At 46.6% G+C, this 26,138-nt stretch overlaps 3 protein-coding genes across 3 annotated transcripts; 1 reads left to right on the top strand and 2 right to left on the bottom strand.

The window, feature by feature from the left end:
* Window positions 1-5,509: 5,509 nt before the first annotated feature.
* GFAP (glial fibrillary acidic protein) lies at window positions 5,510-17,598 on the top strand. Its single transcript, XM_051994864.1, has 9 exons — window positions 5,510-6,138; window positions 8,299-8,359; window positions 8,718-8,813; window positions 9,717-9,878; window positions 10,191-10,316; window positions 10,429-10,649; window positions 11,835-11,878; window positions 14,499-14,584; window positions 15,147-17,598. Exons 1-9 carry the CDS (start codon window positions 5,585-5,587, stop codon window positions 15,183-15,185), a joined length of 1,389 nt encoding a protein of 462 aa, XP_051850824.1. The 5' UTR covers window positions 5,510-5,584; the 3' UTR covers window positions 15,186-17,598.
* FAM187A (family with sequence similarity 187 member A) lies at window positions 16,862-21,580 on the bottom strand. The gene has a single exon (XM_051994865.1). The coding sequence runs from the start codon at window positions 19,968-19,970 to the stop codon at window positions 18,735-18,737; it is 1,236 nt and encodes a 411-aa protein (XP_051850825.1). The 5' UTR covers window positions 19,971-21,580; the 3' UTR covers window positions 16,862-18,734.
* Window positions 21,581-21,665: 85 nt separating this feature from the next.
* Window positions 21,666-26,059, bottom strand: CCDC103 (coiled-coil domain containing 103). Its single transcript, XM_051994866.1, has 4 exons — window positions 25,815-26,059; window positions 23,966-24,117; window positions 23,649-23,793; window positions 21,666-22,533 (listed from the first exon to the last, which is right to left on the bottom strand). The coding sequence occupies exons 2-4, from the start codon at window positions 24,106-24,108 to the stop codon at window positions 22,084-22,086; spliced, it is 738 nt and encodes a 245-aa protein (XP_051850826.1). The 5' UTR covers window positions 24,109-24,117; window positions 25,815-26,059; the 3' UTR covers window positions 21,666-22,083.
* Between the last annotated feature and the right edge of the window lie 79 nt (window positions 26,060-26,138).

The following is a 26,138-nucleotide window of genomic DNA, read 5'->3' as shown; positions in this document are numbered from 1 at the left end:
TCTCAGATAAAGCAAAAGCAAAAATAGATTTAACTGAAAGAGATAATTAGGGAAACTACATTTTGCTAAAAGGTACCACAGATGATGATGTAATATAAAAAATTTTACAAGAAGTTTCTCATAGAGAACTGAGTCAAAGTTGTAAAAATAAGAGCCATTCCCCAATTGGTAAAGGGTCAAAGAATATGAATGGACAGTGTTTTCAGAAGAAGAAATTAAAGTTATCTATACTCATATAAAAATTCTCTGTATTACTATTGATTAAAGAAGTGCAAATGAAAACCTCACATCTGTGGGAAATGATAAATTCTGGAGAGGATGGGGAAAACAGGTACACTAATGCATTATTAATTTAATTGTGAATTGTTCCAATTATTCTGAAGAACAATTTGAATTATGCCCAAAGGATGATAAAATTGTGTATATCCCTTGGCTGAATAGTACCACTATTAAGTCTATATCCCAAAGAGATCAAAGGGAAAGGAAAATGATCTCTGTATATAAAAATAACATAGCAGTTCTTTCTGTGGTGGTAAAGAATCACAAATTGAAGGGATAACTATTGAGGAATGGCTGAACAAATTATGGCATATGATTGTGATGAGGGGGGTAGTTTCAGAAAAAAACATGACAAGAGCTATATGAACTAATGCCAAGTAAAATGAGAAAAACCAGGACATTACAGCAATTCTGTAATGATGATCAGCTATGAAAGAGTTGGCAATTCTGATCAATAAGATGATCCAACACAGTTCTAAGAGATTTGTGATGTAAAAATGCTATTCACCTCCAGAGAGAGAAGTGATAAACTCGGAGTGCAAACTGAAGTATAATTTTCTCATTTTAAAATTTTTTGTCTTTTTTTATAATATTGCTAATATGGAAATTATGTTTTCTGTGATTTCACATGTATAATTGACATTGCTTGCCTTCTCAGTGAATGAGAGAACTACATTTGGTGATAAAGACAAGGAATAAACCCCTTTGGAATCAGAAACTGAGAAGTTACTTACTGCAAAGGATGAAATGGGTTTTGTTTAAGGATGTTTCCTCTCTTGGTTCTCAGCAATTCAGTGACCTAAGGCAATCCCAATAAACTTTGGATGGAAAATGCCATCTTCATTTAGAGAGAATTATGGAGACTGAATGTGGATCAATGCATGCTATTTTTACCTTTTTTCCCTTTCTGTTTTTTTCCCACATGCTTTTTTCATCTTGTTCTGATTTTTCTCTCCCAACATGACTCATATGTACATATGTAAAAAAATGAATGTACACGTATAATCTAAAAATAAAATAAAATCTCACCTTAAAAAAAAAAAAAGGATGTTTTCTCTAAGCTGGAACTCTGGTCTGGGCAGCTGGGCACTGCCATCTAGCTGCCAACTAGATATTTCACTCTCAGTCAGTGTCTGGCCAGGAGATTGGCTCTAGAGTCAGTCTCCAAAGGAGCCAGGCTGACAGCTTCTGCACTTCCCTACCCATTCTCCTCCCAACCAGAACCTGTGGACCCTTTGTAGCCTACAGGCAGTCAAGCTCTGTTGAGTTCTTTGCCTCTTCAAGGGGACAGACAGCTCACTTGGATCATAAGCCTAAAGCTGGAAAAACTCTCAAGAAGTCATCTAGTCCGAGACCCTCATTATACAGAAGAAGAAACATTGATTCCTCTTTAGTCACACAAATAAGTGCCACTGGCAGAATTTGAACTTGGGTCCGCTGATTCCAGAGCCAGAGATCTTTCTGGTGTGCTGTGACAATATCCCTAAGTCCCAGGTGTTTTTTATTTTTTAAATGAGAGGGTTGAACAAGATGTCAGTAAATCAGCAAGCATTTATTACGTGTTTGCCTGAGCTAAATGATCTCTAAGGTGCCTTCCACTTTTAATATTATATATATGTATGTATATGTATATATAACCAAGTGTCCAGATCTTTGCTAACCTCGGCTAACCACTGTCTTCCTTCATGATCCTGCCCTTGCTGACCTGATATTCATGAGGCTGGAGTCTAGACTAAGCAGGGGTCCTCAAACTACCGCCCTGGGCCAGATGCAGCAGCTGAGGACATTTATCCCCTCACCCAGGGCTATGAAGTTTCTTTATTTAAAGGCCCACAAAACAAAGGTTTTGTTTTTACCATAGTCCAGCCCTCCAACAGTCTGAGGGACAGTGAACTGGCCCCCTATTTAAAAAGTGTGAGGACCCCTGAGAGAATGGGTGAAGTGAGAATATTGTCAGGAAAAGATCCAAGTTGGAAGGCAAAGGACAATTTGAAGGAGAGTGGCCAGGTAAAGTTGAGAGCCCCCAGCTGTAGTTTGGAGTGCATCTGTCCTGCTGGGTAGAGCTCAGAGACAAATCTGTCTGTTTGGGTGACATTTTGCATAGACATTTGTATTTTGGTAATGGAATATAGGGTGGAGGCAGGAACAGGAGCACAGCTTCAGGGAAGGGCAGAGGCAATGAGGCAAGAATCAGTAAGTAGGGGGACTGCTCCCCGAACTGTCCCTTGGATGTGGTGATAGGGCAGGTCATTGGCAGACAGGCAGTGATTCAGAAAGACAGTGAGAGACAGAGGAGATTTCTTAAGGCTCTTTCTATGTCACTAATCCATCATGATTATTACAAAACCAAGAAGAGCTACCTAGCTTGTGTGGGGGATTTCTTATTCCCCTCCACTGGCTTCCTTGCTGTTTCTCAGACATGACATTCTATTGTGCAACTCTGTGAATTTTCATTGGGTGCCTTCTGTGTCCTGATGTTCACCTCCTGACTTCCCTGGCTTCCTTTAGGTTAGCTAGAATCCCATTTCTCCAAGAAGCCTTTCCCAGATTCCCCTTAATGCTAGTGCCTTCCCTCTAATTTATCATGTCTCCCTCTCTCCCTCTCTTCCTAGCTCTCTCTCTCTTTTTCTATCTGTCTCTGCCTCTTTTTATAGATATACTTATAAGTGTATATGTATTTATAGATATATTTATATCAATAAATATGTCTATATACTTATAGATATATAGTATGTGTTATATGTGAATATATACGTATAGACTGGTAGATATATAATGCATATTATATATGATATATATAAATATATATAAACAAGAAAGCCAGAAATAAAGAGAGATAGACAGATAGATCAATCTAAATCTAGATTATGATACATCAGAAGGAAGCATTAATTATGGAGCTCTGGGAAAGGCACTTGAAGAAATGGTATTCTAACTGACTTAAAGGAATCCAGAGAAATCAGGAGGTGAACATCAGGACACAGAATATACCCAGTGAAAACATATCTAATTACATATATGTGAATAAATACATTATGTATTAAGTATTAGATATTTATTAATTTATTATTATATATAATTTAAATAACATATAAATATATCTATATTTATAGACAGACAGATTGTTTGTACATGTTTACCCCATTAGAATGTGAGCTCCTTGGAGGCAGGAACTGTCTCTTGCCATTCTTTGTCACGCCATTGCTTAGCACAGTATCTGGTACTGTACACAGTAGGTACTTAATAAATGTTTCTCGACTATACTTGATATCATCTTGATATTGGGCTTTATTTTGGATGTAAATGGCAGGGTGTTGGTAAGAGGAGTATACATAGTATAATCTGTTGAATCTCATTGAAAATGTCCTTAGTTTTTCTTTAAGAAATGATGAAAAAGTCCAGAGACTTAGAAATCCAATTTCCCAGTGCTGCTCACTCCCTAATACTTTCCAGGCAGCCCTTTTCCTCCTGGGAGGAGAGGAGGGGAACCTAAGCCTTTCCTGAGCCCTAACCCAGGGTTCTCCAGACTTTGGGGAACATAAGCTCTGAGACCATGGACACCATCTTGCTTTTCCTCCCCATGGGGACTTGGGATAATCCCCAGGTCTGACCCCAGCCCAGGCTGGTGCCATTGACATGGCCACCTGCAGAACAAGCTTTAAGGGGAGACAATGTTTTGTGATACAGACTCAAGATTCCCCTGAGTTTCTCAGAGAAACTCTGGTGGGGAGACTCAAGTTGGCTTGGTGGAAAAAAGTTGGGGAGGGTGAGCCCTCTGCAAGCTGGCGCTGGGGCCTCTGTTGGAGATGATTTCTCTCTTAGCTTTTGGTCTCCCCACTCCCACTCTCCCGCCCCTTCTCCCCTCACCCAGCCTCTTTTGCCCACTGCATGACTCACCTTGGCACGGGCACAATGACTCCAGGGTGGGCACAGAGCCCACTGCCTACTGCTCATCAGCCTGACTCCGCTTCTTTCCGAGAAGCCCATTGAGCCAGGGCTTGGGCAGCACCCTGCTTTGGCAGTCTTGTGTCCCTGGGATAAAAGCGGCCTTGCCTCCTGGAGAGAAGACATTTTTCTCCTCCCAAACCCCAAACCCAGAACAAGAATCCTTTCAGCCGGTGCCCAGGCTAGTAGAAATTAGCAGCCCGAGAATAATTGGGGCAGGGGTGGGGCGAGGGAGTGGGGGGCTGCACAGGGCGGAATGCCTATCTCAGGAGCCCAGGGAGTCAGAGCCTGGAGCCTGAATCCTTTTTTCAAAGCAAGAACACTGAGGTCTGGAGACAGGATGGGAACCAGCGGTCCCAGGGCAGGGGAGAGGGCCGAGGCCAAAGTTTACCTTAAGGGCTAACTAGTTGTTCCCAAAGTTCTCCTCCTCTCTATCTCCGTACTTCCCAGGGTACCAGTCCCTAGCCCCTCTGCATGGGAACCTAGAGGACTCAATGTGTGGGAACTCAAGGGCTATAAATCTTCAGTGAGATATTTGTGGAGGAAGGAGAGGATGGAGTGTTGGGGAAGGGACCCTGGGAACTCTCCCTGGGAGACAGCTCAGCACAGCCCAGCAGCAGGACCATCTGTAATGCTTTGTGGAGCTGTCCAGTTCTGGCCTCTGGTGAGGGGACTTACCCAGTCAGGGCTCATGGATCCAATGCAAGAAGGCCAGGGGAGTCTGAGATCTTCCCCTTGGTTATACTTGACCAACTTCCACTCCCCCCCCCCAAAGTCATTTCTCTCCCTTTCTGTCAAGAAGGAAGACAAGGTTCCAGGATCATGAGAAATGGAAAGAACCAGAACAGAAGTCAAGGGGGCCTGAGTTCTAGCGCTATTTTTGTTACCAGGTGTCTAAGTGAATTTAGCTATAACTGAGGACTTCTCTGGACTTCAGTTTCCTCTTCCCCAAATGATTGTTGAATTAAAAGATCTTGAAGGTCCCTTCCTGTTTTGAGATTTTAGGAGCCAGGATAGACCCTGACCAAGCTCTACATCCAAAGCTTTTGGGGTAGAGGGAAATAGGGATAGAAAGAAAGTCCTGGGGAATGGTAGCATCCCAGCCTCTAATCAGAAAAGGGAATGTCCTCAAGAAGCCCTGTGTTTGGAGCAGGAAGGATGATGAGGTGAGTCACAGTAGAACACTTTTATTCCAATTCCCCGGAGAATACAAACACCAGCAAAAGCACAGGGAGACCTTCTCTCTCTCTCTCTCCCCTTCAGCAGAATAATGAGATGGGGGAGCGGGAAAAGAGGGCTCTCCCCCAGGGGGCTTTGGTCAGCGCCTCATCCCGTTCCAAGGGACAGTGCCAAAGTAAACATGGGCAGTGCCAAAACCCCACGGCTCGGGGCGGTGGATCTGGATGTGCCTTTCTATAAAGCCCCCTTGGGGCCCCCTGCTTCAGGCAGAACCAGGGCCAACATGGACAGACGGCGCTTCACCTCCTCTGCCCGCCGCTCGTACGCCTCCGAGGTTGTGGTCCGCTTCCCGGGCGCCCGCCGCCTGGCGCCCGTGGCCCGGCTCGCCCCGAGCAGAATGCCCCCTCCGCTTCCCACCCGGGTTGACTTCTCAGTGGCCGAGGCGCTCAATGCCAGCTTCAAAGAAACACGGTCCAGCGAGCGGGCCGAGATGATGGAGCTCAATGACCGCTTTGCCAGCTACATCGAGAAGGTACGTTTTCTGGAGCAACAGAACAAGGTTCTGGCAGGGGAGCTCAACCAGCTTCGAGGAAAGGAGCCCACCAAGCTTGCCGACGTCTACCAAGCTGAGCTGCATCGGCTCCGGCTCCAGCTGGACCAGCTGACTGCGAGCAGTGCCCGGCTAGAGATCGAGAGAGACAACCTGGCTGAAGACCTGGCCACTCTGAGGCAGAAGTGAGTGGGTGGCCGTCCGAGGGAAGAGGGAGCGGGAAGGGCACAGCGTCACTTGGATAGGGCGGTGGCTCTCTCAGGGGCGTGATACTGCAGGGAGGTGCTGGGTACCTGGGCAGGTCGGACCCTCTGACATTCCGTTTCCTCCCTGGCAAAATGAAAGGGCTGAATCAGAGATCTCTGAGGTCCCTTCTCACTCTTAATCTAGGACGTTATGGTCCATTTCCCCCAATTTAAGAAGAGGTGTCCTTGTTTCCTGGATCTACTATGAGGTTGGGAAAAATGAGATGAGCTGAAGCTAGAAAAGGTTGGGAGAGGAGAGCTCAAGTTCAAATCTGCGATCCACTCACAGGGGTCCTCAAACTACGGCCCGCGGTCCAGATGCAGCAGCTGAGGATGGTTATCCCCCTCACCCAGGGCTATGAAGCTTCTTTATTTAAAGGCCCACAAAACAAAGTTTTTATTTTTACTATAGTCCAGCCCTCCAACAGTCTGAGGGACAGTGAACTGGCCCCCTATTTAAAAAGTTTGAGGGCCCCTGCAAAGTGTTTCATTCTTAGTTTTCTCTCCCTGGGAAAATGTGTGATTCTTGGAGCAGCGGCGCACTCTGGAACAAGCACTCTGGACAAGTGCCAGGTGTCTGGGCTCTAGTGCTTGGGTTACTCTGGGCATCTTGCTTGATTTCTCAGGAACTTGGAACTATATAGAAACCAAGGGAGAAAGGCAGGTGAGAATCAGCGGTAACGAGAAAGTTAGATCCTGGGTGTACGTGAAACTGCTGCCGTTCCTCTTCAGACTCCGGCTTGGGGAGTCCAGTAGTCTGCTCATCTCTCTCTGACTCACCCCTCTGAGGAGAGTCGTGTGCTGAGTCCATGGGACACACACACACACACACACACACACACACACACACACACACACACACCCCTCCAGGGGAGCTCTCACCTGGCCAGATACATCCAAAATACAGACAAGGATGAACCCTTGGGTGAGCTGTGAGCATCGGTGTTAGGGGAACGCCTGGGGAATGGAAGGAAAAATTAAGGAAGGCAGCCTGGAAAGGAGAAGGAGTTTTGGACAGGCCGGGGAGTAAGGAAGGGAGAGTGAGGTGGCAGGATGTGTCTGAGACCACGGTTCACATTATTCTTCACGGTCACCTCTAACAATCTAGTGGCCCTTTAGCCATTCAATTCATTAATTTATCCCTATTATCCCTACTAGAGACTGACTATCCCCCATATTCTCAGAGATAACCTGCATCACCAAGGATTACATGGATAGATTGGAAAATACAAGATGGAAAGTCCAAAGAATGAGCTGGGATAAGGAGCCAGTCTATAGGGCTTTGAGATACTAGGCAGGAGTCTGAGTAGTGGATAGGGTAGGGCCAGGCTGATAACCAGATTTAGAAATGCTCTCACTCCAGGACCATGTTGACAATCTGCTCACATGCTCTTAATAGACATGTACTCAGGTGGCCTGTGGTGTCCAAGGTTGAGTGGACAATAAGGAAAACTTCCTACAGAGAACCTTCTGGACTATTAGAGAGAGCAGGAAGAGAAAAGGAGGGGAGGGAGTGTTTTATATGCATATTTATCATGGTATATAGAGACATAGATGGATTAATGGAATAATGTGTGAAAATAATCCGTTAATGAGCTGTATAACTTGGGGCAAGTCCCACATTCTGGACCTCCATTTTCTCATCTGTCAAATGAAGCAGTGGGACCAGCTGACAACTAAGGTCCCTTTCAGTCCCGAGAACCTATGACTAGGATTCTATTCGATGTGTGTTTTGTGGGAGCATGAGTACAGTGTCGAGGCCAAAGGTTTTATCCTCTCCTTAACTTCCTTTTATCCCAGAGGATTCTTACAGTCCTTCTCTATGTAGCTTTCAAATATCTCATGGGCAATTTGGGGTCACTATGCTACATAAGTAGATGGGTAGAGTCCTGGATCTGAAATCACAAACTCCAAATCCTGAGCTCAAATCCAACCTCAGATACTTCCTAATTATGTGACTCTGTTTGCTTCAGTTTCCTTTACTATAAAAATAGGAATGACAGTAATAGCATCCACTTCACAGGGTTGTTGTGAGGATATTTGTAAAAAGCACCTGGCACATACTAAGCTCTGTATAAATGCGTGTTCCCTTCCCTTCAGGCTCCAGGAGGAAACTAACCTTCGGCTGGAAGCAGAGAACAATCTAACAGCTTACAGACAGGTCTGGGCACTTGGAGGGGCTGGAGGGAAACGGTAAAAGGTGGCACCCCTACGCTCAGCCTGTCCTTGCCCTCTGCCTCTGCCCCATCTCCAGTTTCTGCCTTTGTCTCTCCCTAATCCATCTTCCTTAAAGCTCTGCCCTCTTTCTCTCTGCCTGGCTTGCTTCCACCGCTTCCACCCTGTTGTACTCGTCCTCCGTCCTATTCCCTTGTCCCGGTGAAGAGCCCTGTCCCTGGAGAACAGAAGCTGGGTCAGAGCCGAGGGAGAATGAGAGTGTATGTGTGTGCATGCGGGTGGGGGGTAGCATTGGGGAAGGCGATATCCTGTGGTCCGAGCTAGTCCTTCTCTCCCTGCCACAGGAGGCTGATGAAGCTGCTCTGGCCCGCCTGGATCTGGAACGGAAGGTCGAGTCTCTGCAAGAAGAGATCCGCTTTCTCAGGAAGATTCATGAAGAAGTGAGAAAACCAGGATGTACCAGGATTTCCCCTCTCCTTTTGTTCCCTGAGCCCCCAAACACACAGGACAGTTACATACATGTGCCCATGTATACATATAGATAATGCTCATCATAGCCACAGCCATAGGCAAGCTGCTTCTTTCTTCTCTCTGCTCTTTCATTATTTCTCTGACTCTCACAATATCCCTCTCTGGCTCCCACAAATATGCACACACAATCTCTTGAGTTCTGTATCTACCTTCTTTATTTCTGCCTCTGTCTCTCTTCTCCACTCCACTCCCTACTCTCATGTACGCACACATTTTTCTGGGACTGTGTGTGTGTGTGTGTGTGTGTGTGTGTGTGTGTGTGTGTGTCCCTGTCTCTGTTTCTCTGTATCTCTGTCTGTCTGTCTCTCTGTCATTCTGTTTTGGTCTCTGTTTCTCTTCTTCTCTCTCTCTCTCCCTGTCTCTGTCTCTCTCTGTCTCTGTCTCTGTCTCTCTCTGTCTCTCTCTCTCTGTCTCTGTCTCTCTCTCTGTCTCTCTGTCTCTCTCTGTCTCTCTCTGTCTCTCTCTCTCTCTCTCTCTCTCTCTCTCTCTCTCTCTCTCACACACACACAATTTCATCTATGTACCCACCACCCCTGCACTCTCACCATCACCATGCCAGTCTTGTCCTATGCCCCAGAGGGAGGGACAAGAGAGGAGAGAGAGGCGGCATGCCATGGCTTTAGGACACTTAGACTCTTTCCTAGCCTTGCTAGGGCCATGATTATTCCTCTTTCCCCATTCTTTATCATCTCCATTCCTCCAGTCTCTGGGCAGGGAAGAGGAGTAATCAATGAGTTAGAAGAAAAGAAAAGTCGGTCAGACCCAGTAGCTGGGGATGGTCCTTCCTCTGACCTCTCCCCTTCCCAACCCAGGAGCTTCGAGAGCTGCAGGAGCAGCTGACCCAGCATCAGGTACACGTGGAGCTTGACGTGGCCAAACCAGACCTGACAGCTGCCCTGCGAGAGATCCGCACCCAGTACGAGGCTATGGCCTCCAGTAACATGCAGGAGACTGAGGAGTGGTACCGGTCCAAGGTAGGCCTGCTTCTGGGAACTTTCCTTCTGGGTCCAGGTGCCCTGGCTCGGCCCTGGGGGGGCATTTCCTCCATCTCCTCCCCAACAGAAATACTCTTTGTAAGACTCTTTGCTCCTCCGAGGGGGCAGGGGGTGGGAGTGGGAGGGTGGTTCAGGGTAAATGGACCTGGGGGAGGCCCTGAGGAAGAATCAGGGTCTGCCCCACCCCGCAGAGCCCTGACTTTTTTGTCGGCCCTCCTCCAGGGGCCGCGGTGCCAGCCCGGGAGTTACCTCCCCGGCCCCGCGGACTTTTCTTTCCTCCCTCCCCTCCAGTTCGCAGACCTGACAGACGCTGCAGCGCGGAACGTGGAGCTGCTGCGCCAGGCCAAGCACGAAGCCAACGAGTACCGGCGGCAGCTGCAGGCCCTCACCTGCGACCTGGAGTCCCTTCGTGGCACTGTGAGCAAGGAAGGGGGCGAGCGGGGTCGGCGGGCTGGGGGCAGGTTCGGGGCCGGGGCGGTGGCCAGGGCTGGGTCCCCCGTAGACATGAGCTCTGGGGCTTGTCCGGAAGAACGAGTCCCTGGAGAGGCAGATGCGGGAGCTGGAGGAGCGGCACGCCAGGGAAGCGGCGGGCTACCAGGAGGCGCTGCTGAGGCTGGAGGAAGAAGGCCAGAGCCTCAAGGACGAGATGGCCCGGCACCTGCAGGAGTACCAGGAGCTGCTCAACGTCAAGCTGGCCCTGGACATCGAAATTGCCACCTACAGGAAGCTGCTGGAAGGGGAGGAGAGCCGGTAAGCTTCGCTCGCCGGCCGGGTGCAGAGTTCCGCGCCCTGGAGCCCGCCGGGGGTCGGGTCCTCGGAACCGAACTAGCCGTCCCAATGCCCAGGGCAAGTAGCCCTAGTGACTAAATGCGCCCTGAAGGGCAACGAGGCGGCTGCCACGGGGAAGGGGCAAGGAAAAGCGCAGTTACCCCGTAACTACAAGTGTACCCTCTATAGCTTTCTTTATCGTTGGGTTTTTAGGGCTTCCTATTTTAACTAAGATTTCTTCCTAAACTCAGGTGTTTCTAGCCTGCAGAGGATTGCCACTACTATCCTTAAATTTTGGTAGCCTAGGGCAAAGCTCCATCACCCTGCCCTAGTTATGTTTCTGCCAGTTCTAACCTACTCACTCTATTCTTCTCCAACTTATGGACCCTTTGATTTTGTTTCCATGACTCTTTGTCCCAGTTGGCTCCTAATGACTCTCTCCTTGCCCATCAATGATGTGGGATGTAGCTAGAATCAAATTCTTTAGCATGAACAATACTCTCCCTCTTTCTGTAACCTTGGGGTTTTTTTAATCCAAAGTCCTCTCTAATCTTATCTTTCCCATTCTTTCAAGACCTACCTCCATACCTATCACTGCTCTCCTTCTCTATCATCACTCCTCATCACCCTTCTCATCACTTCTTACCTTCTCTCCCATTTCTCCCACCCACAATTCAACTTTTGCTGAAAATTCTTCATCCGCTTTCTCCTTCTCCTCCCTTTGGATTTGCCCATACCTCTTCCCCCAAACTTCTAACACTACTCTATCTCATCAAGTCATCTCTCTCCCTTTTCCCTGGGTCTATCTCTACTGGGGAGTCATTTCAGACTCAGAAGAAGAAAATGTGCTTTGATCCTAAAAAAACCCTCAATTCACCACCAAGATCTGTCTGATATTATCTGTCTGGGAAGCCAGGCAGCCAGACAGAAGCCATGGAAACCAGAGCATACACATTTCCATGATCCTGGAGAGAGATCACACAGATCTCAGATGTCCCAGTCACTGATGGAATAAGTCTGGCTATTTGTGACTAAAACAAATAGAGGCATCTAAGGTTGTTTTGACCCTCACTTCCTATCCTGACTTTCCTAAAGAGCAAAGAAAATTTGCAGCATTTTTCTCCTTTCCGCTCTTGCTCATATTGCTCATTCTCTGCTCCCTTTTAGCATCACCATCCCAGTACAGACATTCTCCAATCTGCAAATCAGAGGTCAGTGGGGATGGCTGGAATAAGGGAATGCGGTAGGTATGATGCCTTGGAGAGGGAGGAGACACTTTGAGCTCCCTGATGAGAAGGTTCCTAGTTTGTCCCATGCACCTTTTGAGGTAGTAAAGTGCTACCTTTCTGTTTTAATGTCTATGAGGCAAAGTCTCAAGGGCAATTGGGAGGACCAAGGTTTCCTGCTAATACGCACCCTGTAGGGATCATCTGAACAACCCAAGGTAGTTCCAAGATAATCTTTCTTCAGTAGACCCTATGGAACAACTTTTAGTCTCCTTCTTGGCTCTTAGTCTCTATTCTCCCACCTGAGGAGTCTGAGGATGGTACAGAAAGCAGTCTCTCAACTTCCCTCACTGCCCCCCATCCCACATTTCACATCATCTTTTGATTATGTGGGGTTACTCCAATAACTCCAGGGAAGAAGAGGCAGTGTAATATAGCAGATAAAGTTCTGGACTTGGAATCTAGGCACAATCAACAAACATTTTTAAACTACCTACTGTATACAGGTACCATGCAAGATGCTTGGGATACAAATAATAGAGCTAGACAGGCCTTGTCCTCAAGGAGTAGAAGAGTAGACAGGTTCACAGAAAAGAAATATAATATACATACACAATCATTTCAACATGGGACTGGAAGGGAGACAGTACTAGCCAGTGAGGAAATCAAGAAAAGCATCAGAACTAGTACTGGGACTTGAAGGTAGCTAGAGATTCATAATGGCAGCGATGAAGAGTAAGACTTGGATTCAGATCCCACCTCCTCACTTACAATGTGATTCATGGACTAGTCACCCAACCACTATCTACCTCCTGAAACTTTCCTATGATTTATCAATTAAGTCAAAGATGAGTTGGAATTTGCCTTGGTAGAGAGAGTTTTCCATTCAAACAGCAAGAATTTTTTCACTCTGGGAAAATCTCATTAATTATAAAGGAAGGGATAAAAAGTACAAATGAAGTAATGGCAGAAGAGAAGTTACTAAGTTATGAAGTCTCAAAATAATAGTTATCCTCAATATTCAATATAATATAAATAGAGATCAGGCTTCATTTCTCTTGGCTCCCTGACTGTACTTGTAAAAATGAAAGGGTTGGATTCCATCACTCAATTAATTAATCAATCAATCAATTAGCACTGGTAAAGTACCTACTATGTGCCAAGCTCTGGAGAGACAAAAATAAAGAATAAAACAAACTCTATTCTTAAAGAGTTTACATTTAAACCAGTTAATAAATTCATATTTAATATACATATATACATACATATATATAATATACATATACATAAATGCAAATACATATATTCTGAATACACAAAGCATATATTAAAAAAATTAAATAGAAATAAATGCAAGGTCATTGAAGGGGATTAGTAATAGATCAGCTAAGATTTCAGGTAAGGTAGATGGTGCTTGAAGTAAAAGAGGATTTTATGAGGATTCCCAGCATGGGAGATGGCCAATACAAATGCATGGAATTGGGGAATGGAGTGAAGAACAGAAAAGAAATTGACTGTAAGTACAAGAAGAGAAAAAATATATAATAGAGTTAAAAAGACAGAGCCTAGTCAGGCTTAGAAAAACTGCAAAAACTAACCACAGATATTTAAATGTTATCCTAGAGGCAATAGTGAGCTATTGAAATTTATTAAGAGAATGACTTGGTCAGATCTTTGCTTAAGGAAATTGTATAGATTGTATAGAACAGGTGTGTCAATCCCAGTGCCTCAGATACTTAACATTTACTAGGTGTGTGACTCTGGGCAAGTCCCCAACTGCCTTTTCAAAAAAAAAAAAAAAAAAAGAATTGAAAAAAAAGGCACATTTAGTCTAGTCTTCTCATTTTTACAGATAAAGAAACTGAAGCCCCGTAAATTGATATAAATTGAATTGACTTGACCAATACCATGATTCTAAGTCCAAGACTTTTTCCAGTACATATATGAAGAAAATCTATAGTCCTTGAATGTCCAAGGATCATTTCCATAGGATGTCAAAAGTGAAAGGACCTTAGAAATCAAGAAAAAATTCCTCATTTTATCACTAAAATGCAACTGAAGTCAAAAGGGTCAACTCTGATCAAGGTCACATGGAGAGGTAGCAGTAGAGTCAGGACTTGATCCAACCAAGGTCTTTTGTTGCCCAATTTGGGTTTTTTCTCCAAATATACACAGTTTTCTCTATTTTTCCCCCCTTGACCTTGGCTTGGTTTTCATATCTCTCTCATTATATTGTACTGTGGCCTGCAAGGAGAATTATATTCCCAAGAACTTTTCTTATATTGAATAAAGTTTTATATTCCCTGTATTTAATTTAAAAAACAGGCAAGTAGAGTGTTCATCTTTCTCCCAAGAGATGGAGAAACAACTAATGAAGTTGCTTTTAGCTTCTTCATTATAATCCCTGATTCATTCTTTCTGTGAGTTGGTGACCTTTGTCCTCTACTACTAAATTAGAAGGTAGTTTTCTGTGGGGGTGGTGGGAGAATGGAATATTGTCTTGGAACTCAGCTTGTATGACTGAGCAATAGGTAGACTAAGATAGATGGGGACCCTGGTGCCTAGAATGACTTGCCTATAAAAAGTGGTTTTTTCTTGCCTGCAGAGACCAGCTTGGACACCAAGTCTGTATCCGAGGGGCATCTCAAGAGAAGCATTGTGGTAAAGACAGTGGAGATGCGTGATGGAGAGGTAACTGACTGGAAATAGGAAGAAATCCTTCCTATCAGCCCAGTACAATGAGAATTCAGTCTCTAGGGGTTTCCTGGGATCCAAGGTGAAGGGGAGAGCAGTAGTCTAGTGTCTCATGGGAAGAAATAATGTGGAAGGGAAAGCAATTAAAAGATAGAAGCCCACATTGTTGCCCACTTTCCCCCTTCTTCCCAATTTGTCTCTGACCAAGACTGCATCTATAACCTTTAGCAAAAATATTATACCTATTTTAAAGAAGAATAAACCGAAGCTCAGTGTCTAGATGGTATTCCCAAGGTCACAAGGCTAATGTTAGAACCAGAACCTGAATGAACCCAGAGAAATACAAGCCAGTAGATGAATGATTTCAGTGAAGAGTAAAGGCATTTCAAGAGTGTCCTCTTCCCACATTTGGCTCAGATACCAGCAGAAAGGGGGAGTCTGGAGAGACGAGTTCCAGTTTCCTAAGTCAGGGGAAAGGTTCAGCCAGTAGAAGATAATTTGGGCTAACTGTGCCTTGTCTTTCTCTTCCATCAAACATGTCCTATCTCTCTCCATCTAGGTCATTAAGGAGTCCACACAGGAGCACAAAGATGTGTGAATTGGGGCTCCTCCAGAGAGCCCCTACAACAGGGAATAGAGTGGTTTCCTTGGTCCCTAAGTGAGAAGTTGTAGGAGATTTAACCGCACACAAGTCCCATAGAACAAGTCCCTTTCCCCACTCCCAGTGTCCTGGCAGCTTTGTCTGCCTTAGGCTTCCGTCAGCAGTCACAATTTCTCCACTTCTTCAGTCCCTCCTTTCCTACTAACTGGAGAGGATGAGCCTCTAGTGTCCATATTTCTGGTACTAATCATAAGGGGATGATATGAGAGATGTTTAGAAATCAGTTTGGTTTAGGCTAGTAGGGAAGAGATTGAATCAGAGGGGAGTACATTGCTGGAGGTTGCTCCCCCTTGACCCTCCCCACATCCTTGTTTCTATGGCAACTATTGCCAGAGCACCAAGAAGTTCAGAGCTGTCATTCCTAGACTTAGGAGCGAGAAAGGTGGTGTTGGAGGTTGTGGGGGTGGAGGGTTTGTCTGGGTCCCTTATTATCAAGCTGCAGAAGAAAAAATAAAACTGTCAAGGGGAAAGCAGGGGTCTTCAGGATAAGGCAAGGAGCTGATCTCCTGTTTTGTGGTCCTGACCTGGGAGAGGCTGGAGATATTTATAGAGATAGTTATTACTCAGTTATTAATCTTTATAACTCACATTTATGTAACTCACACATATATTTATATTTAAGATTTACAATTTACATTTGATTGCAATAAGTCTGTGAGGTAGACAGAATTATAATTCCAATTTTAAAGAAGGGTAAACTAAGCCTCAGAGAGCCTCAGGTTACCCAGCTACCTTTAGAACCAGGATCTGAACCCAGGTTTTCTGATTCCAAATCCAATACTCCTTTCCCTTGCCTTCTGAATTCTAGTAGAATAAAATATCCTCATATTTGACTTTAGGAGTTATTGGTAATATGATATATTGTCCCTTGTTACTCATACCCATTGTCCCTCATATTTAGGGTCATGGATTTAGAGCTGGAAGGGACTTTAGAGACTATTAACCCAACCATTTCATTTTAGGGAAACTAATGATGGGTTCACAAGCCATTTACTAACTAAGTCACCTTGGACAAGTCACAAAGTTCAGAGAATCAATATTACAGTACTCTTCCCCCAAAATATGGTTGCAATGATACCATTTAAGGGGAGTAAGGCTTGGAAAGTGCTTATACTTGGAGAAAGCTACTTGGAGTTCCATTCTTAGCTCTTCAAATTGGGAAGGAAAGGGAGCAGGGTATTTTGAAGTGTAGGAAAGTTTCTGGTGTAAGTAGAGGGAGAAAGAGGATCAGAGGTAGGGAGGGAACGGAGGAGAGAGCTGTCCAGCTAATTCCCAGGTTTGGGTCAAGAGAGGCCTGAAGAAGTTCAAATGAAAACTTGAGATTCTGATCTGTTAAGAAGCCCTAGGGTGAAAACCTAGTTCAATCAAACCTTCTCTTCCTCTCCCCCTTTCTTCAGTTGGAGCCAGGTGGACAGAGCACAGACCAGAACTCCTCTCATGCAGGCTTCATTAGCTTCCTCTTGCCTCTAGTTCATAGCAATTAAGAAGTTACCATCCTCTTGCTAATGCTAGATTCTGTTAGAGAAAGTACACTGAGAGAGACTATCAAGAGTAGGGGAGCACATAGTCTTTTTCCAAGGCCCCTTTCTTGCCCAATCACAATCTTATAATCCTTTTTATACCATCCCACCTCTACAGCCCTTCATCTTTCCCCATTTCCCCCCATTTCTTCTCTACATAAATTAGATTCTAAACCCAATCCTGATTTTCCTTCCTTTCTTTCTCTCATAAATTCAAACAGGACAATCTATAATTTCCCATTTCTTAGTATAAGTTTAAACTTTAGTTTTGCAAGTCAAATTTAGTGGGGTGCTTCTTTCCCCCAGTAATTTCTCTGATAGACATCCATGCTAAGCACCACTGGTGCTCCCTACACATTGCAGAGGCTGCTTGGATGCTCTATCCCTCTCTCACACATTACTGATTAGCTGTATTTCTAATGTATTAATGACCGCAGCAACTTCCTCCCTTCCTCCCTTCCATACTACCAGCCTTGGCCCCATTTTTAAACATGGGAAAACTGAGGAAAAGCATCAGAGGAAAAGATTAGGCTGAAAAGGCTTGGCTTTAAATGTAGCATTTGGCCCAGTGTGCCTCCTTAGCATTCTGTGTAAGGGTTGGGAGTGGAGGAATATGGGTTGCCTAAGAGGTGCTTTGGGAGCATATGTTCCAGGACCCCCACTTCACACCAACAGGCCGGACCTTGGAAGATGATGGAGAACCTTTCCTCTTGCTGGAATTTTCTTCACCCATGGCTTTTTTATTTTAGTTCTGTCACCTCACTGCTTCGCCATCGCTGACTTTAACCTAGTTGGTGGCAGAGGATACCTAATAAAGCCGTCTGCATTCACTAGAGTGAGCACCTGATTTATGTTTGAGAGGGAAGCCCCGTGCACAGACCTGGGGCAGGAGCAAGCCTCGCTGTCCCCCCTCTTTGGCTTCCCTCACAGCTGAGAGCCACTGGCCACTCTCCTTGGGCACTTAGCCCACACCGATTCCCCATTCCATCCCCAGTAGGCTTTAACTAGGGCGGCCAGGGCTGGTTCACAGATCTGGGCCGCACATGCGCCCAATCACCAACCTCCCTAACGGAACCTCACTTTGGGTTCGCAGCTCAGCCGGTGGATCCCGGCTCTCAGCACAACCTTCCCTAGCCGGCGGCCCAGAAAAGGCCCGAGCTCCGTGTCCCTGTCGCTCACTTGGAAGCCCACTTCATTTTCCCTCGGGAGTCCGGCCTGTAAGCTGGCCACGCCTGGCTGCCTGCGGCAGGGCAGAGCTGGGAGAGAACTCCCGCGTGTGCACTATCACGTATGCTGTCAGACACACTCATGTATTTAGCTGGCTTTAATGAGCTGCCTTTTAATGCTGTGCCATAAGGGAAGGTCACGGAACAGGAGGGAAGGGAGCCCACCTCTCGGCTCTCCCACGGGAGGGGGCTGTGCCAACCCCATCCCATCACCCTGCCCCTGAGCCTTAACTCCTCTCCACTTCCCTTCCACGCTAATGGGACTTCACTCAGCATTGGGTGGGGGAGTATAACCGTGCGCTTCCTGCCCTTCGCTTCCCGCGCAGTATCATTCCGGACTCTTACACTGAGCGAATGTAGTTTACAAACAAGATGTTTTTAAAACAGAACAGGCCCGTGGCGGCTGAGGCTTTTTCCCAAAGCAGCAGCCAGCTCCACAGAGCTGCCCATGAAGCCTTCTCTCTTTGCCCCACCATCTTGGAAGGGAGGGTCTAAGCCCCCATCTCTCAGCCACACCTCGTTTAGGGGAAGGGAGAGCGAGTCAGGTTCTGAGCCCAGACCCATTTCTAGTCTGTGCTCACGATACTGTTCGTTCCACAGTAGCTTGGGGAGCTACAGCCAACCGTGTGTGCTCCGGCTTCCCCGGGCCGCTTCCCACCGAGGTGCAGGAGCGTTAGAATTCTAACCATTTCACTAATGTATTCGATAAATAATTGGTCTTCAAGGTCTAAGGGTTAAGTCTAGAGATCAGGGCAGCAGACAAAGAAATAGCAGCAGCAGCGGCATAAATGGATGAGGATGAAGAGGGCGGTGATGAACACGTAGCCCACCAAGGCCGCCTGTAGGGCGTACTGGGTCTCGGGGTCCGAGAGGGAACCGTAGTAGCGCCCTCGGGATGTCACAGTCACCCGGAAGCCGGCCACCATCTCCCCGTCTCGCCAGCAGTAATAGGTGCCCCTGTCGTTCAGCTGGGCAAACCGGATGTGGAACTGGTTGCCGTGGTCGATGAAGAGCCTCATGGATCGGTTGACTCCCTTCAGGAAGCTGGTGCGGTACAGACGGAGGCGGTCCTTGTCCCAGGCTACGGCGTGCTCCGGGCGCGCCCCCGGGCAGGAAATGATGAGCCCGTGGCCCAGCCTCTGTTTGTGGAACTGAATGGGTACTTTGGGAATCCACGGCTTGCTGCCCAGCTTGGAGATGAAGGTGAAGATGGCCATCAGCCCGCTCTGCGCCTTCTTCTTGCAGGGCACCATGCAGCTCCGGACCATCAGCTCCGGCGGACGGTGGCGGCCCGCCATGTTGCGCAGGCTCCCGGGCACTGCCCGGGAGCCACAAGACACCACGTCGGGCACGTTCTTCCGGAACCGGGGGGAGAGGCCCGGCTTCTGCAGGTAACAGAGCCCAATCCGCCATTGTTCGCCCCGAACCCCGCAGCGGTCGCAGCGGGTCCACTCCCAGAAGGTGGTGAAGATGTGCAGGTTCCCGCGCTCCTCGTCCTCACGCGGCTCCTGGCCTTCATCAGTGAACGCCGCCACCATCTTCTGGCCGCTCTGTATGTCCACGTCGTAGCCGTAGAAATAGTCCCCGCGGCGCGTCCCGCAGAGGTAGAGCCCCGAGTCCTCGGGCTGGGCCCGGAACACCAGCAAGCTGAACATGCGGATGCTGAAGCGGGCCAGCATGCTGCTGCCCACGCGCACCTGCCCCGAGTCCACCATCACGCGCCCGTCGAAGTCCGTCAGGACTCTGGTGTGCAGGCTCCCTAAGTGCTCCTGGTAGTACCAGACCACAGCGGTCACCTCCTCGGGCTTGCAGCGGCAGGGCAGCTCAAAGGTCATGTCAGCCAGATAAGCCGCATTGTCAAACATCAAGAAGGCGGGACACGGCACCTTCTGAAAAATGTTCTCCTTTTCTACCAGCTCGAAAGCCCGGAGGCTTCCCCAGCTCCAAAGCAGCAGCGGGAGGTGGACCAAGCTCATGCTGGTGAAGCCGGAGGGAGACGGGAAGGGGGTGGGCTACAACAAGGGGCTCCCCACAAGGGAGGGTTAGCAGAGAATCACTCCCCCAGCCTCGTTCTTAAGGACCCGGAGCCCAACTGGGAATGTTCCTTTTTTACCATTCCTATTGAAAACTAGAATTTTTCTAGACCTGACCCTCTCTCATGAAAAAAAAAAAGTCATTCTAGAACCAGCCTTTCTGTTCTAGAATGCCTGCGTGGAGGTGATAGGATGGTGGCCAGATGGGCTGGTATCACTTCAGCCTTCTCTGCCTCTGTGAAGCCTGGGCGCTGCTCACCGCACCCTCCTCATACAGGGATGCTCTGACCTGTATGCTGGGATTTCACAGCGTCCCTCCCTCCTGGTTCTCCTCCAATGGCAGCACCTCGGTGACCGTTCCTTAGTTTCCTTTGCTGGCTCATCCCTTTCCCTTCTCCCCCACGATCCTTTCCATAACTCTGGATGTTCCTCCTCTTTTTGATGACAAAGCATCTCTCCTGATTTAATGATCACCTCCATGGAGATGGCTCATAGATCCATTTATCCAGCCCTAGTCTCTCCTCTGGTGTGGACAAGGCTCCCACTGATAAAGCCAGAGTTAGATGGGAAGGAGGTGGACTTTTCAAACTGGATGTCTCATAGGCATTTCTACTCAACATGTTCAAAACAAAGTTCATCATCTTTCCTCCAAAATTGTCCCTACTTCTGTCAACAGCACTATAATTTTTCCATTCTCCTAGGTTTGCAACCTCAGAGCTATACTAGACTCCTGTGCCTCCCCCTCCATCTCTATAACCAGATGACAGATCTTGCTATGTGTACCTCCTTAACAAATTTTGTATGACTCCTCTTCTGTCCTCATAGAAGCATCACTTTAATTCAGGTCCTTATCACCTCTTGCCTGAACTTTTTTATATTAGCCTCTTTATTAGTCTTCCTAACTCGTTTCATTCTACACCAATCCAGCTGCCATATAGATGCCAGAGTTATTTCCCTTAAGCTCAGGTCTGACTATATTACTCCCTTACTCAATAAATTTCAATGGCTGCCTATTATCTCTAAGATAAAACAAGCTCTGGTTAACTTTTCAAACCCTTCACAACCTAGCCCCAATCTAACTTTGCAGCTCCATCATATATATTACTTCCTTTCCTGCATGCTGATCTGGTCAAACTAGTCTTTTTTTTTCTGTTTCTCATACCTGGCACTATCTCCCTTCTCTGTGTCTTTTTAATTGCCTGCTCCTGTGCCCAGAATGCCCCTTCTGCCATTTTGCCTTATAGAACCCCTCACTTTAAGCCCATACCATGTTCTACACGAAGTCTTTCCTTATCCCTTTCCTAACCACCTTAGATAGTAATCTTTCTGATGGAATATAAAATCCTTTGTTTTATTTCTTAAATTGTCCAGTGCAAAAACATAGCAGAAAGTTAATAAATGCTTCCTGATTGTTTTTCTCCCACAACCTTCATCCTATCTCCTTGAGAACAAAGTTTTTCTCTTTCATAAATCCTAGAAGTAAAAATAAGTATGTCTATAACCTGGCAAGTCTGAACCTCCCTCCAAAGCCTGGGTAAGTTCACAAACTACTGCTGACAACTCAGGATTCCCCACAGTACAACTCAGAAAAACTAGTTCTTGGGGAAAAATGCTATTCCCCCCAATAAAGTGTCAAAGTATCAATAAAATATCTTTATTGGCATGGAGTGAATCCTTGTAGACATAAATGAACATAATCACAGATTTTAAAACTCTGCTTGCATGAATCAGTGGTTAGGATTAGGATGGAGGATTTTAATCTTCAGCCAGGGTACCATTCTTAGTAGGTTTCAAGGATGAGAAGCCAAATTTTTTGTGGTTTTCTAATGTTCCCATAGGAGCCTTTGGCTGTTTGGAGTCATATAGGTTTATACAGAGCTACTTAAAAGTAGGATGGATGAAACCAATCTTTTGTCACAGTTGTGAAGTGACAAGGTAAAGAGGAAAACTTTGGGATCAGACAGCAAGATGGCCAGTATTATTAAGGGCTGTCTGGAAAAAACAAACCCCCACTGGTGAGGTGGGTTTGCCCTGTAGCCTGAGAAAGAGAACACTTCTAGCCAATTTGGTACAGCTCTGCGAGCTCCTGGAGGAGTTTCTCGTGCCCGTCATGCCCGCCATATGGCCTCAGCAGCTCTTGCTCACTATGACTCAGTTCTTCCTCTGTGGGCCTGGTAACATCCGAACCTTGGAGTTTCTGAAATAATTTTTGGCAGCTCTCCCTCTCAGGACTGCTCAGCAGGTTCAAGTTGAGGCCAAAACGGCCAGTCCTGGACAGGCTAAGAAGGATCCTCAGCACAGCAGCACAGTCTGCTGGCTTAAAATTTTCTGCCAGCGTCACCAGCAGCTCGCCCAGAAGTCCAAACCCCACATCCGCCCGGAAAAGCTGGCCCAGGCTGGGGCCCCCAAGCCGCAGCAGGGCCTGGTAGCGCTCTGGTCCACTCTGCAAGCAGCGACGCCATGCCCTGTAGAAATCTGTCGATGTCTCAGGCTGACAATCTCCCTTCTAGGTCAAAGGGAAAAGTGAACAGAGTTAGGACACTTAGGAGTCAATACTTGCAGGCTCTATTCGTAGCTTTTCTACTGACTCAATTTATCTTAGGAAAAATACAGCCCTCCCTCACATGACACAGGCGGTTTCAAACTTGCCCCTTCTCAGGCACAAGGGGGAGCCTGAGGAACGGGGTCTGAAATTAACATCGCATCGCATAATGGCCATTTATGAAAAGCAGGTATAGTCTATTCTAAGATGGGAAATTGGCCACAGGCCTTGGAAATCTAAAGGTAAGATCTGAATGGCCGAGAACTGGCAGATTCTGTTTCCTCATTCAATTGCACACGTCACTATGTGGGACTGTACTCTATACCATATGTCCTTAGCAGAATATCCTCCAGGACACTGAGCCCCTGGAGTCCTCATTCCCTCAACTGGACTTGGTGCAGCTTCTGCTAGTTACAGCATGTAAACAGTTGTTGAACTGGGAAAATATAACACAATACAATCCATCTCCATTAGGGTTTGGCACCTCTGCTCTGGAGAGTACAGAGAGCCTGGCCAAGGTGGTGGATTCTGAGAGACAGCTCTGATTGGCCGAGCTCTGACAGCCTGACTGCTTATCCAAATCATGAGTTGGCTCTTTACCCTGTACTTGTCACAGCCCAGAGACTGTGTATTCTAAACCTAAATGATTGGGATTTCTCAAATACAAGGGGAATGAGGCTTTCCCTCAAGGCAATGACCTGGTAGAGAATGCCTCTTCCCCAGAAAAGATCATTTCCTTGAGGTTCTCAGGATGCCTGGAGCACATATGCACCCTTACAACTCTTGAAAGATGAACCATCCCCTGTAAATATGACTACACACACAAGTGGTTCTGTACTTTATGGCACAGTAGAACCTTAGTAAGATTGTCTTCTGGGACACCGAGCCCCTGAAGACCCCCTGCTTATTAGCTCAGTGTCTGGAACACATTATTGATGTTGATATTGTTTATTGATTGGATTGGATTTTGTCTAGGGAAACTTTCTACTAGTTAAAGCGCTGTAAAAGATAATTAAGAAAGAGAAGTACTACACGTTAGGGTTAGGCTTCTCCAAGGGTCCATGGAATGGCTATTTCACCTGGGAAATATCAGTGCTCTCCTCTTGAGTGATGCCTTTTTGGGCAGTGGTACTTGTCACAAGAGAGTTCCAAGGCACTGTCTTCTTGATATTCATTTTGTCCTTCCGCTCCAAAGGCTTCAGATGTGATGCAAGGACAATGTCCCTGTGGGCAAAAAATAGTATTGGAGGAAAGAATCACACCAGATGTGAAGGTATGAAGCTACTGCCCTCATGGCTACTGAACCCCAAAAGGAATGTGGTGCTGTAACTAGCTAGGCTAACTGGGTCACATAATGGAGGGATGACAGCTCTGGGGAAAAGTTGCATGAGCTAACCTGAACTCTTCATAGGAAGCCACTTTCTGTTCCACAGCCCGGAACTTGGCAGCATTCTCTCTCTGATATTTCTCATCAGCAGCTACTGCAGCTTGTAACTCCTTCTCCAGAGCCCTAAAATCAATGGTGTCAGTCTTTTCCATATCCAGAACCTGGGAGTGAAAAAGGGGTGAAGCACAGTAGTGAGACCTTGCCACAGGAAAAAGTTACTCATCATGATAACTCTTTGCCACCCTAAAAGGTTGAAGCACTTTATCCAAATTATCACTCATCTCAAAGGGAAGAGTGCAAAAATTAAATGTCCTCATTTTAAAGAGAAAAGATTTAAAAGATGCAGCAATGGTCCATGGTCCCAACTCAAGCCATTGTTTCATTAGAAATAATAATAGATAATGTTTACATAATTCTTTAAGGTTTACAAAAAGCATTACACATACATTGTCCATACACATACATACACATATACATAGGTGTAACCCTATATATTTCACAACAACAATATGAAATAAATACTATTATCCCCATTTTATGGATGAGGAACTGAGGTTCAGAGTGTCCACAGTCATACATGTAGTATATGTCTGAGACAGTATTCAAACTCAAGTTACCCTGATTGAAAGTCCAGTATTCTATCCACCATGAAGGACTTTTACTTAGTTTTGCCACTTAGACCTGCTTCTAAACTATAAAGACTAAATTGGCACATATGCTGTCAGTTCCCTTATTGAAATAAAAAGCCATCTGAAATTGTCGGCCCCTCAGGATTCGGCCTCTAGAGGGTCCTTCTTAAGAACTCTCTTGGAGTGGCCTAAAGAAGAGCAAGTGGCTTCACACAGCAGATGTGACTATAGTTCCTTCTGAGCCTAGGATAAATTCCAAGTCTTGTTTATCCAAATCAGAGGTAGTAGTGGGATGGGAGTAGAATCCACAATTGCTCGATTTTCTAAGGGAATGAAGTGAATGACATTTCCCAGCCTCCTCAGTTGTAATGGCCGAGCCAGGAGGAGATGTAAGACTAACAGGAAGAGCTGGTTAGAAAGGATGCTTCGTGACCTCGCTGCCTTGCTATCTGCTGGAGTCCCTAATATTACATGGTCCAAATTCAGCAGACACATGTAAGAAGTAGCCCGAGTGGCTGTGGATGAATGGAAAACCAGTGCCTAAGGCTTGTGTCTTGCACAAATTATTCATTTCATAAACATTTCCTGAATTGGGCTATAACAGAAAAGTGAATGAAGGGAACCTTTTCCTTCTATTCAGTTTTAGTCCCTTCTATCCTTTCTCTCCTAGGTCTCAGTACAAGCTAGCTCCCTGCACCAGTGGGTTGATGGAGCTACCCCAAAAGCTCAACACTACTGTGGCCTCCCTTACTCTCAGCAAAGACCAACAGATTAAGATCTTTAAGATTAGCATCTACAGCACACATCTGTTCCACCCCCTCTTTGGAAAGCTCCTTCAGAACTTATCCTGTTCAAGCCTGGGGGACCAACCCGAGAGATTGGGCCACCTGCCCAGCGTGATACAGGTAGACCTCTCCGATCCTGACTCCAGAGCAAGCGCTCTTTCCACCGCACCGCGACTTTCCGCCACCCCCAAATGCGTCCATCAGAAAAGCTTTGTCGGGGTGGGGGGAGGGCGGGAGAGCCGGGGGCAAGAAGATCCCCAACTCCACCCCCTGCCTCCAGGTAAACAGACCACACAGAGCCCAGGCGTCCTGCTCTTGACCCAGTTCCAACTGCCTCGAGAACTTGCAGAGCAGAACGGAAACCTACCCTAAATTCCTAACCAGCCATCACCACTTTCTAAAACCCCAATCCCAAGAAAAATACTAATTCTTCCCCTCCCTTACAGTGGCAGCTCTGTCTCCAGCCACGCCGAGGCCGTTGCATAGCAACTGTTTGACTCAAGAAAGCCACGTGATCATGCCGAAGGCCCTTCCCCGTTCGAGTTGCCATCGAGACGCCTGATCAGGGGAACGCCGCGTTTGCTCTCTCGATCTCGCCTAGGCCGTTAAGCTTTCACTTCCGACCTGTTCCGGGTTCCCCCTCAAATCATCCCGTCACACTGGAGTGGAACTATCCTACTCCGGCAACTCAGGCATAAGGGTTGTAAACGGCTGAAAGGGGCGTGGCCCCGAGGGCGCGTGGGTCCTTCTTGATGAGCGTCGCATATG

The sequence above is a fragment of the Antechinus flavipes genome, chromosome 4 (genome assembly GCF_016432865.1).
Source record: "Antechinus flavipes isolate AdamAnt ecotype Samford, QLD, Australia chromosome 4, AdamAnt_v2, whole genome shotgun sequence".
Classification (NCBI taxonomy): domain Eukaryota; kingdom Metazoa; phylum Chordata; class Mammalia; order Dasyuromorphia; family Dasyuridae; genus Antechinus; species Antechinus flavipes.
This window is presented reverse-complemented; position numbering and strand designations above follow the sequence as displayed.

Excerpts from the sequence above, each read along its gene's own strand:
- GFAP (XM_051994864.1), top strand. The coding sequence starts at position 5,585 with ATGGGCAGTGCCAAAACCCCACGGCTCGGGGCGGTGGATCTGGATGTG. Across the intron at positions 9,879-10,190 it reads AGGAGTGGTACCGGTCCAAG|TTCGCAGACCTGACAGACGC; the intron begins GTAGGCCTGCTT and ends CCTCCCCTCCAG. Across the intron at positions 11,879-14,498 it reads CTCCAATCTGCAAATCAGAG|AGACCAGCTTGGACACCAAG; the intron begins GTCAGTGGGGAT and ends TCTTGCCTGCAG.
- FAM187A (XM_051994865.1), bottom strand. The coding sequence starts at position 19,970 with ATGAGCTTGGTCCACCTCCCGCTGCTGCTTTGGAGCTGGGGAAGCCTC.
- CCDC103 (XM_051994866.1), bottom strand. The coding sequence starts at position 24,108 with ATGGAAAAGACTGACACCATTGATTTTAGGGCTCTGGAGAAGGAGTTA. Across the intron at positions 23,794-23,965 it reads GCTTCCTATGAAGAGTTCAG|GGACATTGTCCTTGCATCAC; the intron begins GTTAGCTCATGC and ends TTTTGCCCACAG. Across the intron at positions 22,534-23,648 it reads AGAGCACTGATATTTCCCAG|AAGGGAGATTGTCAGCCTGA; the intron begins GTGAAATAGCCA and ends CCTTTGACCTAG.